The sequence below is a fragment of the Sebastes fasciatus genome, chromosome 8 (genome assembly GCF_043250625.1).
Source record: "Sebastes fasciatus isolate fSebFas1 chromosome 8, fSebFas1.pri, whole genome shotgun sequence".
Lineage (NCBI taxonomy): Eukaryota > Metazoa > Chordata > Actinopteri > Perciformes > Sebastidae > Sebastes > Sebastes fasciatus.
In genome coordinates this window covers 33,400,886-33,428,156 of record NC_133802.1, presented here as the reverse complement: position 1 = coordinate 33,428,156, position 27,271 = coordinate 33,400,886, and the positions used below count along the sequence as shown (strand labels likewise).

General features: G+C 41.7%; 1 protein-coding gene across 12 annotated transcripts in view; it reads right to left on the bottom strand.

Annotated features, from left to right (window-relative positions):
• kazna (kazrin, periplakin interacting protein a) overlaps nucleotides 1-27,271 on the bottom strand; it is a 238,267-nt gene that overhangs the window by 68,308 nt on the left and 142,688 nt on the right. For all 12 annotated transcript variants that reach the window (XR_012594806.1, XR_012594805.1, XM_074642575.1 and 9 more), the window contains one exon: nucleotides 4,115-4,222. Coding sequence is in view for 10 of the 12 variants with exons in the window: in XM_074642575.1 (XP_074498676.1) it covers nucleotides 4,115-4,222 (108 nt within the window). In the remaining 2 variants the exon portion in view is untranslated. The remainder of the gene's footprint in view (nucleotides 1-4,114; nucleotides 4,223-27,271) is intronic.

Here is a 27,271-nt window from a genome sequence, read left to right as displayed (position 1 = left end):
CACAGCTGCTTACTTAAGAAATCAATAATTTGACACAAAAACGGCCCGCCAGAATCCGACATCAGAACTGCGCCCATAGCAACGGTCTGCTATACATAGCAACGGTCTATTATAAAGAAATAAGAGACCGCAGAATGTCGTGATTGACCAATCAGAATAGAGTATTCAACACAGCTGTGTAATAATAATAATAATAATAATAATAATTAAAACTACTAATACCAAGATATTTTTTAATCAAAGTAAATATATAAATACAAATACAATCATATAATTCCAAATCATTAAATTGTGTTTTTATGCAAATAACCACTGTAGATGACAATAACAAAGTACAGTACTGTGTTCAGTACCCTCCCACCCACGAAAAACAGGACTCCCCCAGAAGCTAAGGTCTAATTTGAAAACTGGAATTTACCATTCATATAATGTTTTTTGTGTAAAGTATATCAAACATTGAATGACATCAGAGTGGCAGACAAAAAAACCAATAAACTTGCATGTGAAAAAAGTTAATTTCTGGCCCTGGATCACATGTCTGTGGATCCACAGTGTGAAACATCACATGTCTATGATGATTAAACCCACTGTGATCTCACATATGTATCATGTTTTCTCTTCCACTTCTATCCATTTATTATATTTCTAGCATAGTAAAATAATATGAGACCCATAAAAGAGGTCAAGTCTAACTACAGCCTCTGTGTGTGTGTGTGTGTGTGTGTGTGTGTGCGTGCGTGCGTGCGTGCGTGCGTGCGTGCGTGCGTGCGTGCGTGCGTGTGTGTGTGTGTGAGCATGTGTGCTCTTTCTGAAGTGTATAAATTGTGGGCGAGAGGCCTGGATATTGTTGCTGGTGGCAATTTGAGTGCCACTCTCCCAATGGCTATGAGGGGGTTACGGTGGGAGGCGGGGGGGGGCAGGTGTTTTGGAAAGTGTCAGCACATGAGAAAAATGGAAGTGCTCAGCTTCTTTTGTTCATTTGTCTCCCCCCTTCGCTGTATGATTTTCTCTCATTAACCAGAATACATTCACAGGCAACACTACAGCATGTCCTCAGGCAAACTCTCACCTCCTCCTCCTCCTCCTCACCCCCCGCCTGATCTTCCTCTCTCCTTCTCTGTCCCTCCTAAGCCTATGCCCTGTTTGACTTCTTTGCACTGACCTTCCTATTTAAACCAGCCCTCATGGCTGGATAGTGATAGCATTGCCAGTTTAATGTGCAGAAGCAGCAGCTGTCTCCATAATGATACAGTGCTCACTGCTTTCGTTTGTTTCCCCTCTCCTTCCCCCGTCTCCCCGTCTCTCTCTCTTACTGCAGACCTGAGATGAATTTGCTGATAACACAGCCCCCTCAGTTCCCCGCTCTCATTCACGGACGAAACTTGTGGTGATATACAGTACGCGGCCTTGGCCACTGCAGGGGTTGTTGGTGTGTGCATGTGCATGTGTTTTTTCCTGAGTCAGCACATTTACAGCACACAGGAAACTACAACAGACCTCTTGCACCAGCTGGTTGGTGCTGAAGGTGGAGTGTGTGCTCATACAAACATGTTCATCTCAACTTATCTCATAAAGTGCTATATCTGCTCTCTTGACTTCCAAATGACTCCCAGAAACTACAAACTCTTTCAGTATGTTCTGCAATTTCCTCAATTGACCCTTCGCTAAGCCCCGCCACCCGCTGCTACTCCGTCAAGCTGTCAGAGCTGCGTTGAGCCCACACTGTCACTAACTGCAATCCCTGCAGGAATATCATCGAAGTTTCGGAAAAAGAGATTTCAGAGAGAAGCAGACAGACGAACCTGTTACCATACTGTCTGTGGTACAGATGTAACTAACTAAGAATGTAACTAACACACCACAGTAGCCGAGAAGCCGGCATCACTGTTCCCTCTTTTTCTAACAATGACTTGTGAGCAGCAGTCTGAGTATCATCACGACATCGACAGACGCTAATAGGAGAGAAGACAGATCTGGCAGCCAAATAGACCCCTAAGCAGGACACTCTAAAGAGGAAAGGGCCCCTGGGGGCTCCTTTGGGTGACACTAGAGATCCATACTGGAGCTGGCAGCCTGACAGGATCCACAATCTGAGAGATGTGTTTGTACTGGTGCCATCGTGAGCTTCTTTGATCCTCTGTACAAGACTCCAACTCCTTGAGAGAAGCTTTTGTCATGAAAGAACTGGAACATGGAGACCGACTACAGATAAACGACTGTGAGTGTGTTTGTCTGGAGAGCTGATGACGTCGATGAGAGACCCGTCTGACCACCCAGTTAGATGGAGTCTCGTGATAAATACAGTCTTTAAAGTTTTATAGGCTGCTTTTTGGGGATGGTTCACGGTGACGCAAGTGACTGAACACTAACAGACGAATAGAAAACACAGATGACGGTGGAGCTTGATAGTATTCACTCTTGATTGTTGTCATAAGAACCATGAGAACGTCTCCACTAGCTGCAGTAGATACATACAGTAGGTTAGATCACTGAATTTAAAAAAAAATTCTGATCAATTTGCATCATTTTCTAATTCACAAAATATAAACAGCTGGTGCAAGAGGCTTAAAGGTTCATTATGTAAGATTATAATGTGGTTGTAATAGAGTCAATCAAAAACCATGAGAAAACTCAGTGCAAATTGACCATTTAAATCAAATGTGAGTTATGGAACAAACTTTAAATTACTCTAAACTATTTTTAACAGCATTTAATTGTGGTTGATTTTTACATGTTACATGTCAATAAATGTTTCTTTAAACTAGGGCGGGGCAATATGGCCAAAATCTTCTATCCCGATTTAGATCATTTCATACATCGAAAGCGATATATATCAAGATATAGCATGTGTTCTAAATGTGAATTAAATACTTGACAAATGAAAAGTATTTTCTCATTTTAAGAATTAAATTAGCCTATATCGCAATAGAAATGATATAGAAAAATATACACGATAAGCATTTTTTATATCATTTTGACGATATATATCGTTATATTGCTCAGCCCTACTTTAAACTGTTAAATAAATGGTAATCACTGGATACAGATAACTTCTTAAATGTCTATAAATAAGTCTAAGTTGGTTAAGAATTTAACAAAATGTAAAAAAAAAAATAGTAAAATGTAGATAAATTGCTTATAAATAAAATCACAATATTGTATTTACCAGTAGTTACTACTAACTCTTCAACTTGTTTAACTGGTCATATAAAAGTCACACCTCTTCCTAGCTGGACGCGATGCAAACTAGTGAGCGAGCGAGCATCAGGTTGTTTCAGTTTTTCCCAATGAGGTGTCATTTGCTTGTAAAACAGCTCGCCCTGACTCATCTACAACCTTTCTTCACTGGTCAAGATCAACGCTGACAGTATCTGACAGTTAAACGATATCGTGCTCTCTATGTAATAGACAGTGACATTGCTCGTAGTATATCTGGACTAGTTTTTGCGCTCCGTTCACCAGAGTTCGCTCAGTCGCTGTATGTTAGGAAGGCACCACATTGGGTGACATTCTTCTTACAAATAGAATTAATGTATTTAAATATAAATGTAAAACATTTACTGTTATTTAGTCAGTGTATTATTACTCTACATACGGCAGTGAGAGTTATCATTTCTGCCCTGCTGGTCCATCCAATGAATGCAACAAGAAGCCAAAGAAGCAAGAATACAAACTGCACATAAACATAAACAAACAGTAGTCGGTGATTGTTGAATTCCAGGTTCAACACTAACGTGCACACAGACGCAGCTTTTGTCTAATTTGTTGTGATGTGTTTTAAACAGGTTCATTAGCAGGCAGACGCAGCCTGGATGGCAGGAAGTCCTCGTTAGCTACAATAACCCGTGTGATGGACGCCTGTTGTTCCAACAACAGGTGCAAATACTGAGGAGGGAGAAGAGTTGATGCAGAGGTGCTACTATTAGCTCCTCTTGCTCTTATGTATTGTGCATTTGCAGGCACAAATGTGGGTGAATATACTGTGTATTTGCATGTTCATTCTTGGATGCATACAGTATGTATGTTACATCATCCTCCCATAGTGGCATTGCAGGAAAAAAAACAAAGCATTAAGTCAAGCAGCTCTGTTTCAACAGAAGTGTTCAGGTCTTACCTTTGTCCAGGGAGGCGTCCGGAGAGTTGAAGTCCATCAGACTGCTGATTTCAGTCTTGTAGCAGAGGTCAGTGGCCGGAGGCTTCTGCCTCGGGTGGGAAGAAGGATCTGAGAGAAAAACAAATGACAAACAAATGTCAACTTAACAGACAACATATGAAGGAATGTAGAAAGATAACAAAGACAGACAGACGGTGGAATGCATCTGTGTTCTTGGAAATGAGATTTGATCTTGAGCATGTGTCACAAGTGTGTGAAAATACTAAATAATTTAAGTCCAAAGAAAAAGGAAAACGACCTCTTCAATCTTAAATATATCTCTCACAGATTACTATTTCATAGGGTTGTCAATCAATTAAAATATTTTATCGCAATCAAACGCATGATTGTCCACAGTTAATCGTGATTAATTACAAATTAATCTTTTTTTATCTGTTCTAAATGTACCTCAAAGGGAGATTTGTCAAGTGTTTAATACTCTTATCAACATGGGAGTGAACAAACATAATTGTTTTATGCAAATAGATGTATATATTTATTATTGTAAATCAATTAACAACATAAAACAATGACAGATATTGTCCAGAAACCCTCACAGGTACTGCATTTAGCATAAAACAATATGCTCAAATCATAACATGGCAAACTGCAGCCCAACAGGCAACAACAGCTGTCAGTGTGTCAGTGTGCTGACTTGACTATGACTTGACCCAAACTGCATGTGATTATCATAAAGTGGGCATGTCTGTAAAGGGGAGACTCGTGGGTACCCATAGAACCCATTTACATTCACACATCTGGAGGTCAGAGGTCAAGGGACCCCTTTGAAAATGGCCATGGCAGTTTTTCCTCGTCAAAATTTAGCGTAAATTTAGAGTGTCATTTAACCTCCTTCACGACAAGCTGGTATGACATGGCTGGTACAGATGGATCCTTTAGGTTTTTCTAGTTTCATATAATGCCAGTATCTTCACTCTAGCTTTAAAACTGAGCCCGCTACAACCTAAAAATCACAAGATGTGTTAATGCGTTGAAGAAATTAGTGGCGTTTAAACTAATTTGCATTTACGTGTTATTATTGTGTTTACTTTGACAGCCCTAGTATTTACTTAATGTGTGTTTCTGTGTGTGGATCATGTTTGTGTGGATCATGTTGATGTGCAACTGGAGCTGTAAAATGTGTTTCTCAGTAACAATCATTTTAAAATTACCATGGAGACAACAATAGCAAAAAGAGAAAGAGAGAAAAGGCATCCAAACCGCATGATAAACCACGCTATATTAAAGTCCTCATCAGTGTGAGTTTTCCTCGATGCTCAGAATGCACAAGGAAACAAAATGATTCATGCAGCACACCACACATCCCTCTCAACACACACATAATGAACTTTTACTCCTCTCCCCTAAAACTCCACAGTAGTTTACTATTCATCAGCACAGCTCCTGTCTCTGGGGAGAGCGTGAACGCCCCGCCGTAGCAAAAACATACACAAACGCATGCAGGCGCACAAACACAGTCGCTATAGCTTTAAAAAGACTGCTGCATATAAATATTAGCATTTTTATGACCAAAGTGTGATTTGATTCCTGGTGAGGTTCAGTGGTTTCTAATAGTTTTGGCCAGCCTCACCAGTGGCTCGTAGTGAATGCATATTGAATGCATCGCTCGCATAAGAGTTTTTCTCAAAAATTACTTTGTCACTTCAACATTTTGCAGTCCACTTCCGCCGTCCTCCATATCCCAGCACACAGAGACGATTTTATTCCAAAGTAAAACTCACAAAAGGTCACAAGTGTCACTTTTTGAAGAAAAGTTGTCTTTGGCTGGCAAAAAAAATAAATAAAAAATTGATTTAAAATTCTGCTTTGCTCTCACACACACGGCTAAATTCACAACAAACTACATGTCTTCCACTTCTCCTCCTCCTCCTCCTCCTCCTCCTCCTCCTCCTCCTCCTCCTCCTCTTCTTCCTACTGCCATCAGTGTGCCACCCACCTACTAAGATGCTGTTACTGGTTGAATTATTTGCAGTAATTGAGCCCAGATGTGTCTGGGTGAAGAGCTCGAGGTCTAGGGGTGACGCTGTCATCATGGCGAGATTAGTCATCACGCTTGTCGAGATGGACTTCATACGGCTGCAAATAACAGCCTGGCAGCCGGTCCCCACCTAAAGTGATTGGTAAGTGTGCATGAGGGCTGTTGTTGTTTTTTAAACCGTGCCACCCAACTGCAAATTTTTCAAACCTGCCCAGAGTGCAGCCTTTGGCACCACAAACACAGTTGTCAGTTTTCTAAATAATGTTAAAATTCACAGTGTATACTTATCTGCTAGCTCCAAGCTGCCGCTGCCCAGCAGCCTCATGAAAGCGTTTTATCTTCCCTGCATCGTGCCCTCGACAGGCCCTCGCCAACATTTAGAAACTCACCGAGGGGAAAAGCGGATGAGTGTGGTGGAATAAATACAAAGGAATAAGTAAGCCGTGATGGTGGCTTGATGGGGTTGGAGAGGAAAAGCTGATATCGAGGAGAGCAGGGGAATGTGCTACAGAGTAAGCTCAGGAATAACTTTACATTTTGTTTACTGGATATGCAATGAAGTTAGGTTGAAACTAAAATATTAGGACCTGATATTTACTTAAAGCTACAGTATTTTTAACAAAAATAACTATACAGATTTGCTCAAACTGTCACTATATCCTGACAGTAGTACATGATGCAGATAATCTGTGAAAAAATCTGCTTCCTCTGCCTCCTATTTCATGAGGGCATCGTGTCCGAAGGAAAACAACCAACCAATGTGAGTGACAGGAAAAAATAGGAACAGAGTATCCGACAGGAGTTCAGACAAAACGCTGCGCCGCGCTGTGCAGCGCCGCTCGCGGCCAGTTAGGACACTCCAATAAAACAATGTAATCAAGCCCAAGTACAGTACATGTCGTAGTTGTTTCCTAAATGCAAAACTATCAGTGTTTTGTGCTTTATGTTGCATTGCAGTGTTAAGTCCTTCCATTACCAAACTGTATGACTTCATTTTACTAAAAGCTGTAAAAGTATTTCAGTTTAGTTTTTTTGTCAGGAGAGAATTCAGCCGAGGGGCACAGTGACCTTTTCGGACGGGCCTGGACCTCCGAGGCCTAACGCCGACACTGTTCTGGACATTTGTAGGAAAACGCACGAAAAGTGATGAATAACTCAAAGATATTATACGAACAGTTGTATGAGGATACGTTGATCTGTCTCTGGTACTTTTGTCAAGATATAGTGACAGCAAAAAAAGACAAGAAGTTATTTTCATTAATGGTAACAAATGTAGCTTTAACGCATTTTCTGAGTTCACCTAATAATTAGGTGAACTCAGAAAATGCACCTTTATTGATCCCAAGTGAGACATTTGGTTGTTGCAGCGGTAAAAGGACAGAAATAAATACAGATAAGTATAGAAAGTAACAAAAAATAATAAGAGGTAGATAAACTAAAATGAGAATAGGATAAAAATAGAAGCTATAAAAGAGTATTTGGAGACAAAATGACAAGGTAAAGTGATGTAAAGTAGTGTGAGTCAACAGACTAATATATGATATGATTAAGTAATGGTACTTAGTGTATGCCTGTATTAATGTAATAGAATATAATGCGAGAGTCAATGTAACATAATGTTATTATTATAACATAATACAGTATAATATAAATGTAATATTGCATCTGTTATTGAAGATACTGGCTGATCTTGTAACAACAATTCTTGCATGTGACTTTATTATGAGAGCGACTTCCCACTAATGATGGCACCAAACACAAAAACAATCCAAATCATAACGTGGAACCATTAAAGGGAACATTTATAGAGTCACAATTCTGGAGAGATGGATGTTCCCCTACTTTGTGCTTTAAATTGTTTTTACACTGAAATCTGAAGATACAACAAGAAGCAGGAGATCTTTATCACTTAAAGGGACTATTTGTAACTTTCAGAAATGCTTCTTAATAGCGACACCTGTGGCCGTGAAATCAACGAAAGTCAGCGTCGGGCTCGCGCTTGCTCGCTCTAAATATACCTGAACGAGCATCGCTCAAAACAGTGAGGCGACACACATCAGCTAAAAACACAATATCACTCTATATTTCAGCTGCTTGGCAGTAATGTTAGCTGACCAGACGAAGGTCTCTCCATGAACATGATTTAGATCTGATCCTAGTGTTGGCGTTTCCTGCCTCAGCGCAGGCTGAGGGAGCGGGGCTCTGCAGCGGCTCTGCAGCGGCTCTGCAGCGTCTCCCCTGCTCTCTCCGCCCGCAGCCGGAGAGAGCAGGGGAGACACCGGCACCCGGTCGGTAACGAGGCTACAACGTGTCTCTCTGCGGAGCTCCGTCACTTCACAAGACACGGGATCTATTTAGGATTTTAGATAAGAGCATCATTTCCTCTCTCTGCTTCCATCTTCCTTCTGTTCTGCTTTCCTCATTTCCTCAGCAGGAATATTATCTGACACGAGACACAAGCTCAGCTGTCGTCTCACTGCGAGTGTGGATGTCTGCCTCACGGGTTCAGTTTGGCATCAAATTAGAGGATCAGTATGTTTGCAGAACCTAAAACATTATACATCGTAATTAAAAAGATGGAAATAGTGCAGGATGGTATGGAAAGATCGTCCATCTTTTTTACTCATTTCATTAGTTTCTGGGAACTCAATCTATCTGAAGCGTCTCTTTTAAGCTGCACAGGCGCAGCTCTGTCCTCACAGTTTCCTCACATTAAGTTCTATTTGTTGTTTTTTTATGAACACAATAGTAGTGAAGGCATGGGTTGTAATAATCTTGCAAGATATATATATAGCTTTCAGGAGAAAGAAATTAACTGCACTGCAGCAGAAACGTTTTTTAAACGCTGATGAGAATTTGTTCCACTTTATGGCTCCGTTCCATTTTCCTCACCATCGAACTTCCTCAATTCACATCATCAACAATCAGCTGTTTAACCAACCGAGCACACGACTGAGGTTACAGGTAATTCTGCTGTGATGAAATAAACGATGATTTGGCCCAGAGACTAAAACAACTGGTGCACCCCATGTGGCTTTGTAATGATGTAATTATCCAAATCGCTGTATCCCCACGAAACAAGGTCTGCTTGTACTGAAAGAAATCTGTCAGACAGTTGCTCTCGACTTAAAGTGGCAGTAGGCAGAATATTTTTGGCATGATTGGGCAAAAATTCCACAATAATTTCGGCGGCTGTGGCTCAGAGGGTAGAGCAGGTTGTCCACCAATCGGAAGGTCGGTGGTTCGATCCCCGGCTCCTCACATGTCGATCTGTCCTTGAGCAAGACACTTAACCCCAAATTGCTCCCTAAGGCATAGCCATCGGTGTGTGAATGAGTATTTAGATTAGATCCTGATGGGCAAAGTTGGCACCTTAGCAGCCTCTGACATCAGTGTGTGAATGGGTGAATACTGACTTGTAGTGTAAAGCGCTTTGAGTGGTCAGAAGGCTAGAAAAGCGCCATATAAATGCAAGTCCATTTACCATAATATCATATTGTAATTCAAGTGTTCTGAGAGAAAACTAGACTTCTGCTCCTCCTCATGGCTCTGTTTTCAGGCTTTAAAAAATCTAGCCCGTGACGGGAGACTTTGACCAATCACAGGTCATTTCATTGAGAGAGCGTTCCTATTGGCTGTGCTCCGGTCATGTGACCACAAATTGGCGTTCCTTCACCAGATTTTACAATGGCGGCTTTCTCATTTTACAGCTAAACCGTGCACTCCAAGATGATTCTGAGAACATCTGAGGAGAGAAATAGGCATTAACGTAACGTAATATTGATTCATATTTGATCAGCGCTGCCTAGTTTGACCGTTTGGTCGGAGTTCGCAAGTGATTGACAGCCGGCTCTCATAGACGGCAGATGGACAGCAGACATCAGATCAGCTCTTACTGCTTGTTTTCCTCCGGTCTGTGAAATCTTGCAGATGCCGTTAGGACACAGAGGACACATGATTTTTTTTCAGGTTACCTGTTTCATGTACTACTGTCACGATATAGCAACCGTATCATAATAATAAAGTATCATAATAATATCATATCGTGGGCTTCTGGTGATTCCTACCCCCAAGTATATGTACACCCATAAGTTATTAGAACGAATAACAAACTGCAGTATAGAAATGCCATACTAGGTGTGAGGTAATTTAGAAAGTGTCGTGTATAAGGTCACTTTGAAATGTGCCTTTTTCTCCTGGTTGACACACTGACCATCTCTGACCATCAAAACTGTTATACAACAGAAGTGTGTCTTGAGTGACCCTGACTACCTGACTGAGGGTTCCTATGGGAGTCTGATGCTAACCTTTACAATGATGCAGTAAAGCTAACACGGAGGACTCGGCCTTTGTCAACAAGAGCCCCTGTTGTTCCCCTTCTCAGCTGGAATGAAACACAAAATCCTCGTCAGTGAGAGATGCGTCTCCCAAAATAAACTCTAAATAAAGGGAGCCGAGCCTCCTTTACCTCACCGCGTCTACAGGAAGATTAAGTTCAAACTACAGACTTCATTGTGCGTTAAAGAAGTTGCTTGTGGGGATCCAAATATTTACTGTAGTCGGGCAAAAGGTAATCTGTGAAGCCGATGGGGAATATTCTAATATATTGTTACTGTGAGCTCCACTGAAAATCATCTCATTTAATATTTATGTTTCTCAATGCATATTATTATTATTATTATTATTATAAACAGTGGCTTCATTGTACTTCTATTTGAGAATAGGTGGGATTATTACCATTCATCTACATACAGCAGGCCCATATGTCCGCCTCTACAGCAGTTTATACTGTATGTCACAGTGTATTTCTCTGTAATCGACCCATGAACGCTGTAATGATCAGCGGTGTAGCCTTTATATCAAAGCCAGTTAGCTGTCATGGTTCTCAGCTGTGGACACAAACACATGCAAATCATCCCTCTTCTCTTTTTCTCTCTGACGGGCTCTGAAAAGTCCAACAACCACTCAGGATGACTTTACTCTCCATTAAGCAGGCTAAATAATAACAGACTTTATCTTATGGACACCTTGATCCCTTTACATAGCAGTGAGAGGACCCCATGCTCTATTAGGAAGTAGAAGGATTAAATAAAACCACCGATTTACATCTGGTTAATGCACTAGAACGCACTACTCGACATCCACGCAGAGTTTACAGGTGTGTGGAGATTATTGTAGGAGGTAATTCAGCTGTAATGAGCTGAACTGTGTATGATTATGATATAAAACTTCCCCATATTGTAATGCTCTTCTGGTTCCAATGTTCCAACAGTCCTAAAGGGAAGATCGAGATGAATTACTAGTCTTCATGGTCGGATACTTCTCTCTCTCACGCTCTCATTCCTGTCACCACCTCTCTCCCTCGAGTCCTCTCTTCTTCCTCAGCTGACTGACTCCACCACTCCGACGTCACCTCTCTATTTCCCTCCATCCTTTCTCTGTCGCCGTTTAATGGGGTTCCCCCCGTAGCTCTTTACTCTTCTGAGCCTGCCATATTTTATATATTTTATATCAGCTGGCACAGCGCAGGGAAAAGACGGCGGCTGGAACAAAAGAAGGCCCTAATGAGTAGTGGAGGTGATTAAGGAATGAATAGGCGCCGCAGCTGGAACCTTCACCGAGCCGCCCGTGTTCCCCGACTCGGGCTGCAATCTGTAGATAGGCGCTGCCTCTCTTTTCTTACATCTGCCACCCGCCTTTAATTGCGCTGACATTCTCTGGTCCCGAGGCTGCCGGACTTGTGATAAAGCTTACGTATTTATGCATTAATCGCCAGAAGCCAGGACAGGCCTCTCAACCCCCCCCCCCCATCACCTGCCTCAAGACCCCGATTCAAGGTGCCCTATAAATACCCTGCAGATAAATGGAAATAATGGACCAGGAGGGTGTGATTGTGGGGAGCTAGGCGCTTAAGCCGCCCACACTAACCATCGGCGATCTCAAGACGACTCGTTGTCAATTCATATTGTAATGAAAGGCTGCTGAATGTACGAGGCAGGTCATTCAAAAGGAAGTGTGTAAGCCGGGGATGTTATTAGTTGGTGTAAGGAGGACTCGGGAGAAAATGAGCTGCAGCCCGAGAGACTAAACCGAGGAGAAACGGGCTTTTGTTAGAGCGTGAATGTCATTTTCACAGTGGCCATCGGAGGAATGAACACATCACCACTGTATGTAGAGGGAAAAACGGCCCATTAGCTGTGCTCCATGACAGACCAGGGGCCGGTGCCTGCAAGTACTACGGCCTTATAATGGCCAGGGTACGCCTGCTTCACATTATTATACATATATATTGTATCCATATTTAGCCCTGGAATCAAAGCAATCAAAGGAGATGGAGAGCGGTGTGACAGCTCTGATCAGGAACCGTGTGTCCTCTGACAACATGCTGCATTTAGATCTCATTTGATAGGCTTTACATAATATGTTCCACCTCCAGTATTTTATAGTAGTTTATATTATGTATACAGAGATAATGAGAGATTATAACTGGCTACAGTACGTTAATGACATGTAACTTGTTCGAGCTAACCTTTAGACGCTGTGACAGCTGCTGTTATTTCACCCGCCAGTCTTCACGTGTGAAGATCCACTGTGCAGTGAGATGGTGGCTAAGTTTCACAGATCACACATTATTACAGTACAGTTTGTAGTTGGAAAATCTGAAGTCAAGTTCTTGGAAACATCTAAATTGTCATAAAGGACTAATTCAACATTCTGGTAAAACGCACTAATAGCTGAATCCAGAGTTATTTCCCTTCCTCCGTTCATGTGAATGAGACCCAGACCGTGACGACACCGTGACGTTGGGACCCCGTGACCGAGCGAATGCTACTGCGCCTGCTTCATGGGCCCAATGGATGCGGAAGATCGCCGGAAGATCTGGGTACTTTTCCACTCGGAAGACGAGCCATTTTGGCTTCATGCACCACTGAGCAACTTTCAAAGTAATGAACGGGGCCCCGCCTCCAACGCTGTATCCAGTTCTCTTTATACATCCATGGATCACACCGGCCAGAGGAGAACATACTGGCTGTAGCGTTGTTGTCAGAGAAGCCAGTATTTTAATTCATCATGTTTCCTTAATGTCTGATGACATATCATGGTCATTTTATGATTTATTACAGTAAATATATTACATATTGGTCCTTTAACTTTTCCTGCTTGGGCCGGAGTCGATAACGTTACTTGCTCCTGTCGCCGCCGCTCTCTCTCTCTCTTGCTTCACCACTCACTTCCCATGTACACACACACTCTACTCTTACAACAACCGGCTCTAGAGAGGACCATTCGTGTTTCCACGTTGGCCACCGTAGCTCCCCAACACGCTTGGCACACAGGAAGGGGTTGTAATCTGCAACCCAAAACTACTCCTTTAAATCTAAAATATTCATTTTAACAAACCACAATACTGCATTAATGATATTCTGACAACATTAGCAAAGTGCACCCTGGGACTTGGCATTACTCCACATTACTTTAACCAACCATGTTATAATAGAAAACAGAGAAACTCTGGATACTTAATAAACTAATTTGAAATGTGCCTTGAGAATGAACATGAACATATCTGAATAATTATCGCAACGCAATTACCATATGCAGAAAAAACCTAGGAGGTAAAATTGAAAATAAATCCTCTTCAGCGCCCCTCAATTTGTTCAGAATCAATTTAATAAATTCCATTTATAGCAAATGTGTTTTACGAGCAGCTTTTAACAGCAATTATGACTCAAAGGCAAAATTATTCAAGTGTAGAATTCTCTAAAGGACCTTGGGAGGCTGTTTCTCTTTCATATCCCCTCGCCATGGCAAAGCACGCCGGTGTGGTGTGCATTGTTTGCAGCTTATCTTTTAGTGCTGCCGAGTGTAATGTTTTATAATATGATAATCTGCAAGGATTTCATAACACTTCACCGGAAGAGCCAAAGTGTTTGGGGTGAAATATTCTAATTTTGTCACTTTAATGGGTTTCTAATTGAGAAATGAGGAAATTGTTGTATGAGGATACGTTGCTATTGTATGTTATGTTATGTTTCACAGCAGAAAAGACAATATTGGTTCATACTGATGATGGGCGGCAATTATGATCCCATAAATATAAAGTAATCTACTGATACTGATGCCTAACAGCAGAATATGAGGACCTCCCCGTGGAACTACTGCTGTTTCAGGTGATTTTGCTGCGTCAACACTCAGCCAGAGGTGTGCACATCTAATTTAAGATCATATCATCTCTCTTATACGAGAACATCCGTTCTTGAATCGGCCCCGGCCTGTCGTTATCAATGCCACCGTGTCACAAAATGTGATCCTGCGTCAGCTTCTCTTCTCCTCCAGTATGATGAAGAGTGTGGCGGCGTTGGAGAAGGGCGGCGGTGGCGGCGGGGAATCTGCTCCGAGGCTTAGCGTGCCAGCGAATGGAAGAAGAGGACAGACAGGAGGAAGTGTGCAAGAGAATAAGAGATTTAAATGAGAGCAGATATGTCAAGAGAGAGCGTGAGAGAGAGACGGGGAACAGGAGGGGAAGAAGGAGAAAATGAGACACAGGGAGGAATAACCGAGTAGGAGGAAGGTTAAGAGGGCGAGATGGCAGGAAATAAAGACAATATGATGAAGTTTCCATCTCCTCCATTAAGGAACAATATAATTACAGAGTGGGTGGGAATGATGGAAAAGAGCTCAGCTGCTCAGATGGAGAGAAAACAAATAAAGAAGAGAAAGATCACAAATGAAGAGACATGTGAATATGCTGCAGGGGGAGAGTGAGTGGGTTTCTATTTCTACGTGTTTGTACTGTAAATGTTCACATCTTAATGCAGAGAAACCTTTATGTGAAATAGGTTAATATTAGTGACAGGCCTTTATTTCTATATATGAGCACATGTTAGTAAGAAGCCTCAACACTTAGTCCGTGTTTACCTGCTGTCTTGGTAGATTGAGTGTAATGTGTCAGCACAACACAGCTCAGCACTCGTCTCTGTCGACTTTCTTTTTAATAACAGAACAACTCCGTCGTCTATTAATCATTTCCAATTGATTCTACACTTTCTTGTCTCTGTGTTGCTTTTTTATTATCGAGGATACTCAATACTTCCTGCTGTTTCACATCATACAGTAATAACCGTATCCTTCCACCTTTTGTGATTGGTTCTCACTGTGAAAGGTGTGTCGGACGTGTCGGGTTTAGTAAGAAGCAGAACAGCTGATTGGAATTGATTAGTGAATGAGATAGGGGCTGTACTCGACCAAAGACATTCTTACACCGTGTCCTAACTGGATGCGACGCGAGCGAGCGTCGGCGACAAAATCAGCTTGATTACATTGTTTCTCCACAAAGAATCACACAAAAGCAGCTCTGGTGTTTACCAGAGATGTGCTCATAGGTTGCTTGAAAAGCATGAAAAAAGCATAAAAAATGACTAATCAACCAAAGAAATCGTATGCCTGTCTTTGAAAAGACTTGTAAACGTCTGACACCCTCTCACATCTCTAGACAATGTGTCTTAAGTCACATAGTTTTTAGTCACACACTAGAGTATTTTGCAGAGCCTGGGGATCTTGCAGGGTCACTATTTACAAGAGTACAACTAGATTCCTTTAGAGATGATGTCACATCCTGCTCCTTGTGGAAATTTACAAGAAGAAAAACTGTTGAGAAAGAAATGGACAACTTGCTGCAGCCCTCCAAACCCCCGGTGAGTATGCTATAGATAGATTCTTAGCTAATAACCGACCCTCGTTAACCGATTATTAACCATTAACCAACTAGATTTGTGCCTCGCATGCAGCGGTGCGCCAGCTGCAGAGTACGAGCACAACAGACAACGGAGTCTCCAGTTCACCGTACGGGAGCGTTAACTTAGCAGATAGATAACTTGGATGCTTCGTGTAGTGTCGCCGACATGCAGCCACTTTACCAGTAAAAGTCTCCACCGCACATTTAGTTTAGTTTAGCAGGTTCTCCGCTGTGTGTCTGCCCGGCGGAACGACACTCTGTCTGTCCGGATTAATGAGAGTGATTGTCCAACAGACAGTGTGTGTGTTTGTGCTACGTTAGCAGCTGTAGATCTGCTGTTAACTTCGTACTCCCCGTTGGAAACTCGCTGAAGTTTCGCTGCACTGACAGACCGTGTGTGTGTGGCGTTTAGCAGACAGTGTGTGTACAGTTTATTTGTCGGTGAATAAAGGCTACGAGGATACAACTCCTCCGCTCAAGCGAGCTATAGACGGGAGCCAACTTCCTGTCTCTGTAACGCCGGCTCAGACTCTTTTAAGGTGGACCAGCTTTTCTCCTCAAAGTGATGAGTTTTTTTAATATTTCTTTTAACCGTTTTAACCGATAGTGTTAATCGGTTAAAATGCTTAATGTCGGTTAACGGTTAAACGGTTAATTATTAACATTCCTACTAGCTAGCTAGCTAAACACTGTCCCAAATGGAGCAACTTGCAATCTGTAAGCTACTGGAATGTTTGTGCCCGACCACCGTGACCACCGTGACCACCGTGTAACACCGTGTAACACTGACCACCGCGACCACCGTGTAACACCGTGTAACACTGACCACCGTGTAACACCGTGTAACACTGACCACCTAGCCTAAAAGTCGTTTGTTGTAAGGTCGGCATTAGTCGACTACTTGACGAAGAGGAGGCCGCCCTAGAACCAGTATTTCTGTATAAATGTATAGGATATACACAGTATGCTTGCGTGTGCATATATGTGTGAGCTGATACACGGAAATATGCTTACCCTAATAGCAAAAATACTTATTCTGCTTCTCAATAGCTCTCAGCTCAGCAGCTGGGAAAAAAGACACACATACACACACACACACACACACACACACACATACACACACACACACACACATACACACGCTTCCCATTATGTGAAAAGGCACCCACTCCTCTCCAACTCATCCCAGGCAGTAACAACTCTCCCATCCGTCTCTGATGAGAGGCTCTCCTCCGTTCCACCGTCTCCCTTCACTCTGAAACTCACTAACACCTGACAAATACTCATCTCTGTTTCCTCACTTTCTCTTTCATCCGCTGACTGCAGATCATTTTTTCTCTCGCTCTCCAAAGGATCCCCCCCGCTCCCACCTCCACCTCCACCTCCACCTCCACCTCTCGGCTCATTCCCCCGTCTTCCTCGTCCTCTCTCCATCCTCCTCTCTCATCCAATTTTCTCGCCCTCACTCTCGGTTTGTCTCTTAAGTCCGTTCGCTCACTTTTCCCTCTGTCTTCCTCTCGCTTTGCTCTCTTCATTTGTCTTTTCAAAATGTGAGATACTGTAATGGGAAAGAATGGAGCAGATTGAGCCACAGAGGCTTGCAGGAGGCCGTTGTTTTCTCCTTCCTCTGCCTCCAACACACACACACAAAATATGCTTCAGTCTGTTTATCTCCAACATGTAACACTCCCTCTGTCTCAGGCAATTTTTAGCAAATGAGACGAGCATCAAAAGCCAATATTGAGTGTTGACAGTTAACCAGCATCCAGGCACAATAACAACACAATATGTGAATAACACAAGAACAAAAACACGCTGGCAAAATGATGGATTCTCAAACGTGTGTTCCTTTTTGTTCATAGTTATATAGTTATGGCACTTTGTGTGGAAAATGCGAACCAATGCAGAGTTTGTGGACGTCGGAGAATCTTCCTCTTGACACTGTTGCTACTGACAACCACATCTGTGTTTCTGCTGGTGCTCCTCCAGCATGCAGCAAAGTGTCCATTAGTGGCTCTAATCTCTGAATGGACTGTGGCATTTGGAGAGAGAGCACACTGTTACGTAAGAGGAAATGTAAATGGCAGCAAAGTAGGTCTGAACTTTGTTCTCGGGAATTGGTAAAGTGGCATCAAACGGCAACAAATTCATGGATCTTAAATTGAGAACAGGGTTGGGCGGTGTGACGGTAGATTTGTCAATACTGTTTCCACCAAGGTAGCTATTATCGCAAATACAAATGTGTGATTTTTATATCGCTTACTGAATTCAGGCTCGTATTAATTTGCACCAGTTAACCTTAAAACCTGCAACACTTGAAATAGTTTTGAGTCTGTTTGAAACACTTGTTTTTGTTCGTATGGATGTTCCAAATAAAAGAAGAAAATAATGTTTATTTTTGTTTATAGCTTATTTTGTATATTGTATATTGGTAGAATTTCAAATTTTCTTTTATTCTTATTTTATTCTAACATTTTTATCTATTCTTTGTTATTATACTGTTTGATTTGCACCAACATAACCAAAGCAAATTCCTAGTGTAAATCTCTTACACCTGGCAATAAACACAATTCTGATTCTGATTCTGAAAATAATTAAATATGATGAAGCACTGTACAGTTATTTTAAACCATTTCTTAATTGAATTTACAGAACAACTACTGTATCGTGATTTATAAAATCACATATACGTGATAGAAGATGCAACCTGCGGCTCCGGAGCCACATGCGGCTCTTAAACCCCTCTCCAGTGGATCCCTGTGGATTTATAAAAGAATTAGTGGAAATGAATAACTGTTTTTTTGTTTACATTTTAATTTTTATTTAACATTGTTGTAGGTCTATGGTACGACGGAGTACTAGGGCCACATTGAGGAAAAAATAAACAAATCTGAGATTACGAGAATAAAGTCAATATTATAAAGTGGTAATTTTATGTTTTATTTTAATTTTTTCTCGTAAAGTTATAACTTTATTCTCGTAACATTATGACTTTATTCTGGAAATCTCAGATGTTTTTCCCCTCAATGTGGCCCTAATACTCCGTAGTACATTGTCTCTTAGGCCCTCACTGCATCAGACTTATATACTATATACTTAGTCTATAAACTGTGTTACCTTCATCACAATGATCACATGTTTTGCAGCTCCAGAAAGATTTTTTTTTTTTGTCTAAAATGTCTCTTTTGATAGTAAAGGTTGCTGAGTTCAATTTCAAAACCTCTTGTCCTATGCCCATTATGCTGGAACTATTCCTATCTAAATGACTAAAATCAAAAGTTATTAAAATGAACTTGCAAAAGCATCATGGTGATGTCCATAAATGTGTTGACTTCGGTCCTGCCTGCTCAGAGCACTCTGTCCAGGTTCTATTTGGACAGGCCTGTAGGTGAAGGACACCAGGAGAGGGCAGTGAGAACTGGGCTGGCAGTGTCCTCTTGTGATGTGGCTGAGTCTTTGGCAGTGAGGACTTGATGCCATATTGAAGACATTAAACTGCCTGCTGTGTAATTCCTCCCAAATTGGGGAGTCTGGACTCGTCCAGGCAAAGCATGAAGTTTGACAGTAAACTGGTATGGTCCAACGGGGAGTTTTAAACTGGGCTAAACGCTGCGTTTGTTTGAATGATTGCTCGACACTTATGCACATTTGGAAATGATACACTTCTGTTATTGTTAGTTAAAGTCAATGGAGGCTATTGTTGTTCTAATGGTTTTGTTTTTCCTATAGTGTTATTTGTTTCATAATGTTCGAGCAGTGCAGAAAGTTATTTAGCTTATTATTAACGTCATCCTCTGCTGTTGATCCTTAAGGGCCCATGTCCACTGAAACGCTAATATCGTTTTAACGACACTGATTTCTTTAACTCAATAAAAGCTAGTGAAGATACTGGCATCCTATGAAACCAGAGGACCTAAGGAATCCATCGCTACCCACCATGTCATACTAGCGTGTCGAAATAGAGGTTAAATAACGCTCCGAACTTTAGCTAAATTTTGGCGAGGAAAAACTGTCATGGTCATTTTCAAAGGGGTCCCTTGACCTCTGACCTCCAGATATGTGAATGTAAATGGGTTCTATGGGTACCCACGAGTCTCCCCTTTACAGACATGCCCACTTTATGATAATCACATGCAGTTTGGGGGCAAGTCATAGTCAAGTCAGCACACTGACACACTGACAGCTGTTGTTGCCTGTTGGGCTGCAGTTTGCCATGTTATGATTTGAGCTTATTGTTTTATGCTAAATGCAGTACCTGTGAGGGTTTCTGGATCAATATCTGTCATTGTTTTGTGTTGTTAAATGATTTCCAATAATACATTTATACATCTATTTGCATAAAGCAGCATATTTGTCCACTCCCATGTCGATAAGAGTATTAAATACTTGACAAATCTTCCTTTAAGGTACATTTTGAACAGATACAAAATGTGCCATTAATCGCGATTAACTATGACCAATCATGCGATTTATCACAATTAAATATTCAAATCGATTGTCAGCCCTAAGGAAGAGAGGACGGACCTGTTGGTTCATGTAGGTTCATGAGATTTTGTGAGGAATCATCTCTCAGATACAGATTTAGATCAACTTCAATATCCCAAACGGGGAATTAGGTTCGGTGCTCCAACATGAGGGCAATATAAAGTCCACAATAAAAACAATATAAACACCAGCATAACATACACAATAAGACCAAAACATACTCATAATAAAAATAAACACGTTTGTCTTTGTGGAAGACTATTTATCCCGCCCTCCTCCACTGTGATCGGACGTTTGGGTAAAAGTGACAAAGACGAGCGTTCCGTTTCTTGAAAAAAACAACAGCAAACATGCAGCGCTCGGCGCAGAATAGACGCTCATCGCCTCGTAACGCTGCTGGTGTTTTTACTGTGGCGTAGATACGAGGCACTCCCATTGCAAAGTATTAAAAAAATACATTGGCCTCAGTCAGAAAATGCTTTGGTGGACACAGCCCCCTAAAGGTCAGAGGTCAGAGGTCACAGAGCAGTGTTGCTGGAGTTGGTAGGGGTTTACTGTTTCTGTGAATTCCTTCAGTTTGATAATAGCTATCTGCTCGGGGTCCTGCAACAAGAAACACAGACAAGAATGAAATAAAACTACAACCAAAAAATAAAGCATCAAACAGCTCGAACAAGAAAAAGACTTGGCTCAGGATGAGAAATGATCAAGAGGGATTCGGGCGGATTCATTCTTGCGGTGAGTGATGCATTTTGCAAATACACAGAGGCACGCACTTGTGAATTTTCCTCCCAATTAAAGGCTGCTGAAAGTCGACGCAGGAGTCTGTCCATTCAGGGATCATTATACCTGAGTGTCTGCGCTGATGTTTCTGGCACGTGCGTGGTGTGATAGATGCGCCGCGGCGTTGCCCGGAAGCAGCTACCAATGTTCCCAATTATAAGAGACGACGTGTTAAAACTGACAAAGAACGAGCGAAGCCAGATGTAAGGTAAGAAGTGTGTTTATATACGTTATGTTACTGTATATGCATCTCTAATGGCTTTACTTTGATGAAGGGTTATTTTATGTATACTATTCAGTTCAGCAGAGGAACCACGCTGTTCAACAGAGAGATGATGCTGTGTTTATACTGCATGTGGTGTTGTAGAGATGAGTGATGGGCTTAATGAGATGGGAGAGGGCTGCATCAGTTTCATCAGCTGGGCCAAAGCTAACAAAATGTTTACGTGTGCTTGTCTCTATCTGCAAAGCTGAATAAGAAGAAATGTCTTTTTGTTTAAAGGGATAGTTCTGGTGTTTTGAAGTGGGGTTGTATGAGGTACTCATCCACAGTCAGTGTATAGAGAGCTGCAGGAATGAGTCCTAAAACCCACAAATGACTTTTAGCACTTCCTGTTCCCTCGTCTGGAAGTCAATGGGTTTTTAGTTAGATGCCTGAAATAAGGTCGTTTGTTTGCCAAAGAGCTGATTTTCTGCAATAATCCAAAACCCAATGGAACAATCCCATTGGCTTTTTGGAGGGGAACCAGGGCGATGCTAACTTCCTGTACTTACAGTAGATGCCAGTTGACACGGTTACCCATGGGAGCAAAGCAATGTACTGCTGTGGACGGGGCAGACAGCAAAACATATTTTAGTCACCCAAAAGAAAGGCTCACCTAAATGAAATCAATATCAGTTTAAGTGTACGCTATATTTAGAATATTGTCATCTTTATATCTTGCCATCAGAAAGCCCTTTCTGACGGGGAACTGAATGTATCTATGCTTTCTTCAAAGCAGCCAGACTCTGTTGGCAAAAACAGTATAGATAAGTTTCACTTCCAGTTCAGTTCCCCGTCGGAAAATATACCAAATATAACGCACACTTAAACTGATATTGATATTTTTAGGTGGCTAAAATACATTTTGCTGCAGTACATCGCTTTGCTCCCATGCCGGTAACTCCTGTCTGTTTATGGATAAGTACCTCCTACAACCCCACTTCAAAACACCCGAACTATCCCTTTAACACCTCAAAATGTAACCAACAGTACCAGTATTGTCAGAATAGAGAGAGTATCTGTGCTCTGCTGCCTCGTGTGCCTGTTGTTGAGATAATGTACGACAACTTCAGACCCACTTGAGTTGGAAAAATTGCTCAAGGTGTAGCAACGTAACGACGTATCACAAACATCTACGCTCCACTCAAACATTACTCTGCATGGACAAAATCAATTAGTGAAACCATTTCATACCGTATAAACACAGCAGCAAGGCATAATTACAACAACGGTCGGCTTAAAGTGATTAATTGGACTTGGCTGTGAGATTTTAAAAATGGTTATTAAAATGTTTTCTTACATGTATCTGGGTTAATTTTAGCCTCAAGATTATTTTCTGCAAACAACGACAGCAATGCGTTAAAAACAATCTGTAAGTGTTTACACAATCAAATTCCAGCGTTCTGCAGCAACGCTCCACATCGCAGAGCTCTGACGGCGTCTGATAAAAACTGTTTGGAATTGCCGGCTGCTTAAAAAGTCATCTTGGGATCATAGATGGATTCTGTGTCAACATGCACATTAAATTGGTGTCAGAAGGAAGGAAGCACACTCGGGCTCCAGAGAGAAGGAAAGCCGTGCAGGTACAACAAATCAAACAGGTTACCGGAGATCCACGAGGCTCGCGGAGCATGACGGTGCCCGGCGCTACGCTACTTATTCAAAAGCCTCAGACTGCAAAACAAATTGCCAGTGAAGCATCGCTTACCCCCGCTTCAAGGCCAGCCAACTGTCAGACACAAACTTGGGTGGGCTCTGAGGCATGTTACACATGGAGCGAAATCTTTTCACAACTCGGCACTTCAGTCATCGACTGGGGAAAATCCTGAATCATGAATACCAAATGATGATGGTGGTATTCCCTTCTGGAGGACATGAGATATGGATAGTGGAACAAATCTCAATAGCCATGCTGTATACATTTTTCATACATAATGTATGTGTTAAAACAGTGCAGCCGTGCACGTTCAAAGTGGTTTGTATTATAATTGTTTTGGTCTGTTGAAGGCAAAACGATCAAGAAATCACAACAAACTAGATGCTCAAGGTGACTACGTTAATAAGCATAACTATGTTAATAAGCATAACAACCATTTTTGCATGTATTGCACTAACGAAGCAATAACTTAACATTACATCTCACCATATGCAAAACCGTTTACAGTGATCAACCGCTTAGATGGATCAAAAAGCTCAGGACAGAATCATTCCTGTACAAATGCTGTTTAAATAATTAGCTTATAGTAATCAAGTAGTCCGCTTACAGTGTTAATTTTGGTCTTGACAACATATGGAAAAACATTTAAAAACTACATTGGATTAATGTTAATTCAATTTTTGTTTTGTTTTTCACTTCCCTTGACACTTCGCCTCGCGGACCGTCTGCTCTCCGGCTGAATACCCGTGGCTGGTGCTGCGAGCACATTGATGCCGTGACGGGAAAAAGGAAAGTCATTTTCTCTGAACAAAAAGCACAAATGCACACGGGGGAAAGCACCTGTGGGTGAAGCCGCCCTCGTCAAGTGGTTTGATAATGCCTGGTCACGTATTGCCCCCAAAGTGAACCTCTGCCGGCCGGCTCCTCGGCACCGCAGCGCCGGCAGCTCATGCCGCTTCCGGGTGAGAGAACGAGGAGCCCCGGCTGAGGGGCGTCGTTCTTCAAGCATGCTTGCGCTGCAGAGCCGGCCAAAAACGGCAATGTCTCACCCTCGGTGAGAAGAATTGGCAGCGAGCCGGTAAATAGCATATTACTTGTATTCATGTGATAAATATACAAATGTCAATTAAAGGGTTATCTGCATCAGAATTGATGCAAAACAACAAAAATTCAGTTATAATAATCATCTGCTTACAGTGATCAATTTGAAAGTCTGTAAAATACGGACCGTGTTAATATGAAGGATTTTTTTGTATTGATTTTTCACAGGAGTTTTACCTGTATTTTAAATACGCATTGCATTGTGGGAACAACAACCTCCGCTAGCGCAAAAGTTGGAAGAGGCAGAGACCATCACACACGGCGAAGTTTAGTTCAAATTTGGGATTTAAAGAAACCTTTCTCACACCTCTGTGGTAAAAACAAATCAACAATTAATGTCTAACCAAAATGATCTTAACGTTAGCTTGGTATCGTTTTAGTTGGAAAGCTGTTTTGTTGTTTAGTTGATCTGTTGTCGACCGTTAACGTTACCAGATACGCCAGGAATATTTTGCTGACTCATTTTGAGATTAACGCAAGTTTGTTATTGTAATTTATGTTTTACTAATGTTTATATTTTACATTTCAGTGAACGTCAGGTAGAGTTAGCCCCAGTTTTAGCCTCAGGCGGTCCGCAAAAACTGATACAAATGCAGCGTTAGCGTCTGTTTTCCCTCCAGAATGTAAAGGTCAGGTCTGCTCTTTGGCTCGGTACGGAGGATATACTGTAAATCAGAAGTTTCCGTTTCAGGGTTGAACAAAATGTCCGTAAGCTTAACGGAAAATGTCCTGGTAAGTTTCTGCCAGGACATTATCTGTTTTTCTGTGTTGCTGGTGTTGACAATGTTTTGCTTTGTTTTCTTACAATATTTCTTGGTGTTGAAATGTGAGCAGCTGAACGTTTGAATATAATTCTATATTTAACACCTCACACTACTGACAAGTCTTATTGAGTATTTGTGACCAGTGACAGGTACTTAACAGAGTTGTGCTGGAAACGGACTCCTACACAATACGTGACTGCAATCAAAACATCCAAATGAGATGAGAAGAAAATACCTAACAGAACATGCAGTAACGTGTCACTTTGACCTTGCTCGGCGGTGAGACTCCGTACAGCGAGATGAATATCAGGGGATAAAGAAAAACCTGCCGCCAGGCCCGCATGGCGGTTTGGGAAATGCGGGTGGGGAAAGTGAACGAGTTCCTCCTCCATCAACAACCTACAGCGGAGGTTGTGTTCAACAAGCCACTTAACCCCTCGCCGCTCCAGCGGAGTGGTTCAGCAGCCAACAGCAGAGAGCCGAGGACGCATTGGACAACTCCCGATGCTTGTGGAGCTGGGTGAGTGTGTGAGTGGGAAGCAGGGTGAGGCTGGGAAAGAACAAGAGGGCTTATCAACTTTATCTGGATAAAGAAAAGCTTAATAGAGTCCTGCATAATAAATCAGGTCATGTATACTATATTAGTTTTTATTTTTTTCTATTTCATTTTTGTTTATTATTTATTTATTTTATATATATATATTTTTTTCTATATTTTTGTTGTCAATAAATTGATGACATGTTTCATTCCCACTAGAGGGCTGCTGGGGGTTAAAAACACTAAAGTACTGAAACCTTTTATTGCCATCAACAAGCTCCAAGTGCACAGACTCATAAGGTGAATATGTCCCATTAGCCCGTCTACATTATTCATGTGGACTGACGGGACGAGACGCATTTCAGCTGCCTGTTTTTTTTTTTTTTTTTATTACAGATTTTGAATTCCTTGTTTATTATTTTAATTACTTACTTCATGTATTTGATCATTCACTTTGGTATTTTATTTCATTTTCTCTCCGTAAAGCACTTTGACCTTTGTTTTGATAAGTGCACTATAAATAAAAAAAGTGTTTTATGATTATTGTTGTTATTATTATTATTATTATTATTAATAAAGGGAATGGGAATCGCAGAGCATTCTGGGGTGCACCGGGTATCATACGGAGCTACGGTAGACTCATTATCTGTCACCGGTCTATTCATCTGTCATCTGTCAATCGTTCATCATCAGAAATGTACAATGCGAAAGACAAATACCCATATAAAGAGAAGCTGACAGAGGCAAAGGGGTAATATGTTACAAAACTGAAGTTAGTTAATGATATAGATCCTGACGAATTAGGAGGATCTTGACAGTTTGGCATCCATTACGGTCACTGACGTGTTTTCGCTGTCAACAGTTCAAAATATGTAAATATTTGTAGGCAAATGTCCGATTAACGGGTCGGTTTATGACATTAAGATCTACAAGCCAAATGCTAACTACACAATCATCCGGACAAAGATAAGATAGCTAATGTTATGTTAATGGAATACTAACAAAACGTTGGCTAATTCTGCATATTTAATCTACCGGTATCTTGCATAATGGAACCGGCTGTATGCGATGTATACTACAACTCGGCTTTTGAATCTTATTCACCGTGTAGTGTTTTGTGTTCTCTTTTTGACACTTTGCAGTAAACAGCCAGCGGAAGGCACTCTTCCTCTTTATCCTACGAAAACGTCCGGCTCGCTGTCGGTGACGTCACATTACCGCTCCCTATTATATTAGAGAGATGAATATCATGAATGATTTGGGTCATGGGTATAAAACAATGACTAATTTGGCAGCCGCCTCATTCTGCTTTTTTATTTTCTGACTCACTTTCACACACACACACACACACACGCACACGCACACACACACACACACACACACACACACACACACACACACACACACACAGAAATAATGACTCCAATAGCCTGCTTAAAAAGTTTGGCCATAACCACACAGCTCATCTCCAGATGCTCATGTGACGGCTGTTAGGTCCTATAAAGCCTAACAAACCCTCTTCATCACTCCACCAAAGCACTCAGCAGCAGCTTTGAGGCAGCAACCGTTCAGGTGTGCCTTAGAGCTTTATCGATTGGCTAATGGGGGAAGGAGGACACCGGAGGGTTTTGGGAGGGAGGATCGGGGGGGACCCAGCAGGGGGCAGCGGGCTGGGACGGGCAACAGTCAGCACCAATCAGCATCTGAGGCTCAGCAGCGTTCTCATGCATGATGCATCGATCCTCTCACACTGTGTGCTTACCAACACTGCAGACACATTGTTTTTAGATGTC